This window comes from Oncorhynchus mykiss, chromosome 13 (genome assembly GCF_057628025.1).
Source record: "Oncorhynchus mykiss isolate SJ-2025 chromosome 13, ASM5762802v1, whole genome shotgun sequence".
Classification (NCBI taxonomy): Eukaryota; Metazoa; Chordata; class Actinopteri; order Salmoniformes; family Salmonidae; genus Oncorhynchus; species Oncorhynchus mykiss.
The window spans coordinates 72,781,394-72,790,652 of NC_143034.1; the positions used below are offsets into that span (position 1 = coordinate 72,781,394).

Consider the following 9,259-nt stretch of genomic DNA (forward strand, 5'->3'; position numbering starts at 1 on the left):
TATAAGGCTTCACTCCAGTGTGTGTCCGCTGGTGTCTGGTTAAGGCTCCTGCACGAACAAAGCTTTTCCCACAATCAAGGCAGGGGTAAGGCTTCTCCCCTGTATGAATTCTTACATTAGATTTGAAGGTGTTAGAAGAAGCAAAACTCTTCCCACACTGAATAATGAAGCCACTCTGGCTTGTGAAACTCTTCCCAAAGTCAGAGCAGCAGTGGTGAGGTTTCTTCCCTGTACGTCTCTGCTGGTGTTTCTTGAGATGTTCTGATCTGGAGAGACTCTTCTCTGTCTCGTCAGCAACAGGATGTTGTTGAGGCTCCCCAGATGATAAGCCCCTCCCACTGAGAGAACAACACTTAGGGGTGTCCCCTGTGAAACAAAGACATTGAATAACTGGGTTGTCAATATGAGTCCATAAACACATACTATTTAGCAGACTTACAGGAGCAATTAGGGTTAAGTACCTTGCTCAAGAGCAGACAGATTTTTCACCTTGTCGGCTCATAGATTTGAACCAGCAACCTTTATTAGTGGCCCAACGCTTTAAACCACTAACCTACCTGCTGCCCTTATCAATATACACTCATTGGCCAGTTTATTAGGTACAACCCCCTCCATTCATGAAACTGGAGCGACAATTTACTGGCCACTGAGTGTTTCCTGTTTATCAATCAATTAACAGAAGTTGTAGAATCAGATTGTAGTCTAATCCACACACCCCATTGTTCTTACTTGATGAAATCAAATCTCCCTCCTCGTGTCCTTCTCTCACAGTTCCACTCTGCCCTGCTGTTTTCCTGCAGTCGACCAGCCACACAGACACCTTCTTCAGATCCAGCAGTAAGGCGTTACCAGGAGAGTTGTGACCAGGGGACTCCGGCAGGGTGGAGGGGGACGGGCTAGCTCTGTCCTGGAGACCACAGGAAGTATTGTACATAGAACATCATCAGACGAAACATTTGATTATTGTATTCTATATCTGACTGGTGCATCCTTATAATACCTCCTTTCTCCTGAAGTGTGTAACCAACCGTTCACTACTTTCCACAAATGTACCATTTTTTTTCCTAATCACTTTTTCAAAATGGAAGTGGTCCTTGTAATGCCCCTCTGTCTTATGTTCAGAACCTTTGATTGAGCGTTCATTGGAGTTGAACACATCGTTCACCCCTGAGTTAGTCTTGGTTAACCCAGAACTAATGTCTCACGTAATTGGTCAGCCGCTCTATTCAGTTCTGGGTTCATACGTTTTAGGAGAGATGATGAAACGAGGAGGACGCCAACACCTGCCAAATCGTGATTTGTCAAAATAACCAGAGGAAAACCTAAACACCTGACCTACTGCTGCTCATTATGATGTATTTTCTTAACCTTTATTTAACTAGGCAAGTCAGTTAAGAACACATTTTTAGTTTCAATGACGGCCTAGGAACAGTGGATTAACTGCCTTGTTCAGGGGCAGAACAACAGATTTTTACCTTGTCAGCTCGGGGACAAGGGGGTTATGTCGGGGGTTATATCCTTCCTGTATGGCCCTGTCCGGGGGTGTCCTCGGATGGGGCCACAGTGTCTCCTGACCCCTCCTGTCTCAGCCTCCAGTATTTATGCTGCAGTAGTTTATGTGTCGGGGGGGCTAGGGTCAGTTTGTTATATCTGGAGTACTTCTCCTGTCCTATTCGGTGTCCTGTGTGAATCTAAGTGTGCGTTCTCTAATTCTCTCCTTCTCTCTTTCTTTCTCTCTCGCAGAGGACCTGAGCCCTAGGACCATGCCCCAGGACTACCTGACATGATGACTCCTTGCTGTCCCCAGTCCACCTGGCTGTGCTGCTGCTCCAGTTTCAACTGTTCTGCCTTATTATTATTCGACCATGCTGGTCATTTATGAACATTTGAACATCTTGGCCATGTTCTGTTATAATCTCCACCCGGCACAGCCAGAAGAGGACTGGCCATCCCACATATGCTCTCTCTAATTCTCTCTTTCTTTCTCTCTCTTGGAGGACCTGAGCCCTAGGACCATGCCCCAGGAATACCTGACATGCTGACTCCTTGCTGTCCCCAGTCCACCTGACCGTGCTGCTGCTCCAGTTTAAACTGTTCTGCCTTATTATTATTCGACCATGCTGGTCATTTATGAACATTTGAACATCTTGGCCATGTTCTGTTATAATCTCCACCCGGCACAGCCAGAAGAGGACTGGCCATCCCACATATGCTCTCTCTAATTCTCTCTTTCTTTCTCTCTCTCGGAGGACCTGAGCCCTAGGACCATGCCCCAGGAATACCTGACATGATGACTCCTTGCTGTCCCCAGTCCACCTGACCGTGCTGCTGCTCCAGTTTAAACTGTTCTGCCTTATTATTATTCGACCATGCTGGTCATTTATGAACATTTGAACATCTTGGCCATGTTCTGTTATAATCTCCACCCGGCACAGCCAGAAGAGGACTGGCCATCCCACATATGCTCTCTCTAATTCTCTCTTTCTTTCTCTCTCTCGGAGGACCTGAGCCCTAGGACCATGCCCCAGGAATACCTGACATGATGACTCCTTGCTGTCCCCAGTCCACCTGACCGTGCTGCTGCTCCAGTTTCAACTGTTCTGCCTTATTATTATTCGACCATGCTGGTCATTTATGAACATTTGAACATCTTGGCCATGTTCTGTTATAATCTCCACCCGGCACAGCCAGAAGAGGACTGGCCACCCCACATAGCCTGGTTCCTCTCTAGGTTTCTTCCTAGGTTTTGGCCTTTCTAGGGAGTTTTTCCTAGCCACCGTGCTTCTACACCTGCATTGCTTGCTGTTTTTTGGGTTTTAGGCTGGGTTTCTGTACAGCACTTTGAGATATCAGCTGATGTACGAAGGGCTATATAAATAAATTGGATTTGATTTGATCAGTTAAAGTTAAAACTTGGTCGAAAATGGGTCTTCCAAACGGACAATGACCCCAAGCATACTTCCAAAGTTGTGGCAAAATAGCTTAAGGACAACAAGTCAAGGTATTGGAGTGGCCATCACAAAGTGCTGACCTCAATCCTATAGAAAATTTGTGGGCAGAACTGAAAAAGTGTGTGCGAGCAAGGAGGCCAACAAACCTGATTCAGTTACACCAGCTCTGTCAGGTGGAATGGGCCAAAATTCACTCAACTTATTGTGGGAAGCTTGTGGAAGGCTACCCGAAACGTTTGACCCACGTTAAACAAGTTAAAGGCAATGCTACCAAATACTAATTGAGGGTATGTAAACTTCTGACCCACTGGGAATGTGATGAAAAGCTGATAAATCATTCTCTCTACTATTATTCTGAAATTTCACATTCTTAAATAAAGTGGTGATCCTAACTGACCTAAAACTGGGAATTTCTACTGGGATTAAATGTCAGGAATTGTGAAAGACTGAGTTCAAATGTATTTGGATAAGGTGGATGTAAACTTCCGACTTCAACTGTTTCAAAACAATCCAGATGTCGTTGTTCCAATGTTTTTTCAAGTTCTAATGTAAAAAACTATATCACAACTATTTTCTTTTAGACATATGATATTGTGATGACTCTGAATATCACACATGGACATTTCCTATGGGCGGATATGGAATCATTCAATATCCTGTGATAGGCCTATGTGGACATCTTATTTTCTCAATAGGACGACAAATAATGACAGTAGGCCTACATTGTATATTTTAAGCTCTAGACTGAGGTCCACATCAGGGTCTTGATATGCTAAATAAGGACAATTTCTGATGCTTATTTGCGCGGAGGATATGCTCAATAATTTGACTAAAATTAACTCCATATCATTCTTCGACACTAGCTATCATTGTTGTGTTACTTCCGCATAAAGACGCGCGCAAACACAAGCTAAAAGCACCGTAACTGGTAGCCTAGCAACAAAAATCACCTATTTTCAATGGTCGTTTTCTTTATTTGGGCGCAACAAATTAGTGTATAAACGCTGTGTGATCGAATTGACATCTGAAGAAACAATTTGAGGTGTTCAAAGAAGTTAACCGATACATAATTTGTGTAGGCGATGCCTAATTATTTCTCCGTTTCTGACTTGACCTGACGGTTGAGCATTGCCTTGTATCATCCATCTGTGTGCGATGAGCTAGTAGGCTACTTGGCTGAAATTACCACCGTGGTTTCTTTTCTCCTGCTGTTCAAATCGAACTCATGGATGTGGAGGATCCACATTGTCCACTTGACACTTTATAATTTTGCTTTCGTAATTCAGTTTTTAGTAGTTTGATTAAATGATAGTTCAATGTATTATCAACAAATGACAGGAACATCGTTGTACTTACAGTAACGAAAATCTACAACATACTTATGAAAATTGTACCAATGAGAGAGAAAAAAATGGCATTGGATTGGTGGAGTCATGTGATAGTGGGAGAATCCACCATATGTTTTATAACAGCCATTTCCTTTCAAATCAGGGAAGGAAAGTCAACAAGTGCACAGTTAGGGAGGAAGGAAAGATAACTAGGGATTCCATATTATGTAGGTAGAAGTGGAGCTAGCGTGAGGGCCATGGGTGCAACTGTTCCTGCAGATACAAAGAAACATGATGTAGACCTACCATTATTTAACACTATAAAGATTTTTTAAACTCTATAAAACATGCAACACTATAATGACATATTTAACACTACAAAACATATGATTAAATTAAATCCTGGAATTGGTCTGAGTGGTTGTTGCTCATTTTATAAAGCAATGTATCCTACAGGTGTCTGTCAGTATAACTCCTTGAGGGGACCCCTGGGACTGGCAGCTACACTGCTGGTTGGCTGCTGGTGGGGGAAGGACCAGGCTCTTCAAAATGATTTATTTATTGAGTTTAAATTAAGTTAACACACTGCTTTAATACTTACAAGACCATCATGATTAGTTGACCGACAGATTTTGTCTTGTAGCAATGTGGTGCCTGCCTGTATTTCCTTAAACCTTTGTTTTAGCAATGCAAGCTACTGAGAAAGATTTTTTAAATTTCCTAACATATTCTCTTGCCCCCACCCCCAGTGCTGCACCACTGGAATGGCCGTGCATGGCAGAGTTGTTGCCAAATATCCAACACATGGGCAAGTCCAGCATCCAGATCGGAGCTGTAAAAATAATCAAGCCAGTCAATTGCCAAAGTTCTTAGTTTGGCACTGTTTATCTGCACAGGTTTGGATTAAAATTGTAAAGAAGACAGGAGAAGGATACTATTTTAATTGATTCAGGATGTTTGAAACTGAGTTTGTTCTGATACTACCCAGCATGCATTTGCTCACTGCAGTCCACAACATGCTGTTTTACATGTCTATTTGTTTTCTCAGCTACACCTTGAGTGGTGTCCTGCCGGACAGTGAAATATGGCTAGCTCTAAATATAGCTTGGTCTATGGAGTAGCTAGCTAGCGGTGCAAAAGTCTATTGCATTGTAAGGTAGCAGCGTGTCTATTTGGTTTTGAACGGATCAGCTATGTTTTCTGCAAAAATATAGGACTGTCATTTGGATGTGAACTAGCTATCGTTAGCCAGCTTCTGTGTCAATGTCAGCGATTGTTGTCTGGATCAGGACAATGGATGAAGTTGTTGTTTGTGTAACAAACCTTCCATAAACCATTACAGCTAGCTACCTTTCTTTGCCTGTAGGTTAGCTAGCTAGCAGCTTTCAGTTGACTGGTGTTAGCTAGCTACAGAGGCTAGCTGGACTTTGGACAAGCTAATGTTAGCTAATAGCTGTAGTATTGTTGCCAAGCATCCAAGTTGCTGACCAGGTTAGATAGATTTGGCTGAAAAGATGTTAGCATTGTCAGAAATGCTACAAAAAGGTAGCACATTGTTGGGTCTTAATGGACAGAAATGTGCACGTGAGAGTAATAAATGATCAAATGTAATCAAATCTGTTCGACTCAGTTTATTCAAACTTTTTAATTCCCATCATCACTTTATGGAAGCTATAGTGCCATTTGAATCTGACACAATAATTTTTAGCAAAGTAGACACAGAAAATACTGAACACTCACGACGACAATATAAGGGAATCTAAAACAATAAAATAGAAAATAATAATTGTCCAAATACATTTTTTTTGCCCGTGTGTAGTAAGATGAGCATGTCACAATTACTTCAAAAATAGTCATAATTTGAAAAGGGGCAATTAACTAGCTGGCCTGGCGCATCATTGCAAGCATCTTAGCCAGGTAGCCTTGGACAAACAAAAAAAAACGAAAAGCGTGTACGCGTGTAAGCGTGTATGACAGAGTCCAAGACCGTCCAGGGAACATAAGTTGGGACACACAACACGTTTTTTTTATTTTATTTGTACGCACACACAGAAATCAGCACCATGGATAGACATATTTAGCTTAGGTTGATGGGACTACATTGTTTTTGGCAGGGACTTTGGTTTTAAACGTGTGTGTGAGTCCAATATCGACATAACTTGAAAGGCTGCTCAGCAAGGAAGAAGCCACTGCTCCAAAACCGCCATAAAAAAGCCAGACTACGGTTTGTAACTGCACACGGGGACAAGGATTGAACTAGAATTGTCTCTGGTCTGATGAGGGCCAAAACTTTATATTTTTGTTTCATGACCATCGTTATGTTTGGAGGAAAAAGGGGGACTCTTGCAAGCCGACGAACACCATCCAAACCGTGAAGCACGGGGGTGGCAGCATGTGGGGGTGCTTTGCTGCAGGAGGGACTGGTGCACTTCACAAAATAGTTGGCATCATGCGGATAGAAAATTATGTGGATATATTGAAGCAGCATCTCAAGATATCAGTTAAAGCTTGGTCGCAAATGGGTCTTCCAAATGGACAATGACCCCAAGCATACTTCCAAAGTTGTGGCAAAATGGCTTAAGGACAATAAAGTCAAGGTATTGGAGTGGCCATAACAAAGCCCTGACCTCAATTCTATAGAATATTTGTGGGCAGAACTGAAAAAGCATGTGTGAGCAAGGAGGCCTATGACTAAGTCAGCTCTGTCAGGTGGAATGGGACAAAATTCACCCAATTTATTGTGGGAAGCTTGTGGAAGGCTACCCAAAACGTTTGACCCACGTTAAACAAGTTAAAGGCAATGCTACCAAATACACTCAATTAGTATGTAAACTTCTGACCCACTGGGAATGCGATTAAATAAATAAAAGCTGATAAATCATTCTCTCTACTACTATTCTGAAATTTCACATTCTTAAATAAAGTGGTGATCCCAACTGACCTAAAACAGGGAATTTTTACTAGGATTAAATGTCAGGAATTGTGAAAGACTGAGTTCAAATGTATTTGGATAAGGTTGATGTAAACTTCCGACTTCAACTGTTTCAAAACAATCCAGATGTCTTTGTTCCAGTGTTTTTTCAAGTTCTAATGTAAAAAACTATATCAAAACTATTTTCTTTTAGACAGATGATATTGGGATTATTCTGAATATCACACATGGACATTTCCTATGGGCAGATATGGAATCATTCAATATCCTGTGATAGGCCTATGTGGACATCTTATTTTCTCAATATGACGACAAATACTGACAGTAGGCCTACATTGTATATTTTAAGCTCTAGACTGAGGTCCACATCAGGGTCTTGATATGCTAAATAAGGACAATTTATGATGCTTACTCGCGCGGAGGATATGCTCAATAATTTGACTAAAATTAACTCCATATCATTCTTCGACACTAGCTATCATTGTTACTTTACTTCCGCATAAAGACGCGCGCAAACACAAGCTAAAAGCACCGTAACTGGTAGCCTAGCAACAAAAATCACCTATTTTCAATGGTCGTTTTCTTTATTTGGGCGCAACAAATTAGTGTGTAAACGCTGCGTGGTCGAACTGACATCTGGATAAACAATTTGAGGTGTTCAAAGTAGTTAACCTGTGCCTTCAAAGCCTCTCAGTGGCAAATATATAGCATCAGCAATCCAGGGTTTATATACATCATTGGTGAAGGCGATTCCTAATTATTTCTCCCTGGTTCTGACTTGACCTGCCGGTTGAGCATTGCCTTGTATCATCCATCTGTGTGCGATGAGCTAGTAGGCTACTTGGCTGAAATTACCACCGTGGTTTCTTTTCTCCTGCTGTTCAAATCGAACTCATGGATGTGGAGGATCACACGTGAAAACTGGACCTAGACATTTAAAACACCACAATAGGTAAACGTGAAAACTGGACCTAGACATTTAAAACACCACAATAGGTAAACTATTAATACAAGTCAACCAAACTTACCCGGTCCATCGTGGAAGCTTATTCTTTCTAAAAAAATAAACAACGACACTAAATGTGTATGCTAGTTACTTTCTTTGTCACAACGTTCAGATAAAGAAAAGCTCGACCACAACTTTATAAATATCAAAACTCCATTTCAGTTGTGACAAATGAACGTCTCATTTAGACTAATCTTACATTAGAAACATCCTGCAAATCCTGTGGAAATGTGTTTGGTTTGAAAACTAGATAGAGGATGGTAACAAAGTACTTCCTGTTGATGCTTTTCAGCTTCTTCTGTGGTGTTTAAAAGGTGCCGCCACCTACTGTATATAGTCATCAACACCTCTCTTCAAGTGGGTGAGGCGGTTTAGGGAGTCATTATGCTAGAAAATACTTTTGTATTATATCAGGAATCTATTTAAACTGTACATGTTTCACTGTTTTAGAATCATCCTGAATGATAGTAAATGCATTATGTCCACGTGTGGTTGTATTGTTTTTATATTTGCAAATAAAATCTAAAATCACAAATCTAAGGTATTTATAGAAACAACAAAAACAGCTTGGTTAGAGAAATTCTTTGCTATTGTCTTTCAAATGAGCTCATGGCTAGATGCCTTTATAGGGCGTGTAGCGGTTCTCTGAATGGAAGACGCAAAAGCGTCCCGCCAAGGGCTTATAGCGGACTTAGGGGTGCAGACTAAGAAACTTATATTGATCAAATAAACCTCACATAAGCCATTCGTTTTTTGATTGACCAAAATCATCACATTTTCATTGACCTCCACACAAAAACTCCTTGCCTGGTGGAGCGGGGAAAAAACGCCACCTGCTGGAGGGCGACAGATTTTCCCTCGAGTTGGGCCTCTCTCTTTGCCTCTTCTTCTCTGGCAACGTTCTCTTTGAGCGTCCACATATTTTTTTATTGGCTGAGGCCCAGTAAGAGTGGCCTCGTAAATAAAATACCGATTAGCGCTGCGCCATCCTTGTGGTGTAACAGTAAAGTCCGATGTATGTTCAATCCGACGTCTGCAGTGG

General features: G+C 41.6%; 2 protein-coding genes across 2 annotated transcripts in view; one reads left to right on the forward strand and one right to left on the reverse strand.

Moving 5' to 3' along the window:
- LOC110513420 (uncharacterized) overlaps positions 1–9,259 on the forward strand; it is a 199,117-nt gene that overhangs the window by 44,103 nt on the left and 145,755 nt on the right. The gene's annotated exons all lie outside the window — the stretch shown is intronic.
- Positions 40–8,465, reverse strand: LOC110513421 (uncharacterized). The gene is made up of 5 exons (XM_090194543.1): positions 8,240–8,465; positions 8,067–8,138; positions 716–907; positions 235–366; positions 40–48 (listed from the first exon to the last, which is right to left on the reverse strand). The coding sequence occupies exons 1-5, from the start codon at positions 8,246–8,248 to the stop codon at positions 40–42; spliced, it is 414 nt and encodes a 137-aa protein (XP_090050669.1). The 5' UTR covers positions 8,249–8,465.

What these genes read in the sequence shown, in the direction of transcription:
- LOC110513421 (XM_090194543.1), bottom strand. An exon ending in GGAGAAAAGAAACCACGGTG is followed by an intron (nt 908 to 8,066) that starts GTAATTTCAGCC and finishes TGTGGTCTCCAG; the next exon opens with GACAGAGCTAGCCCGTCCCC. An exon ending in CATCAAGTAAGAACAATGGG is followed by an intron (nt 367 to 715) that starts GTGTGTGGATTA and finishes TTTGTTTCACAG; the next exon opens with GGGACACCCCTAAGTGTTGT.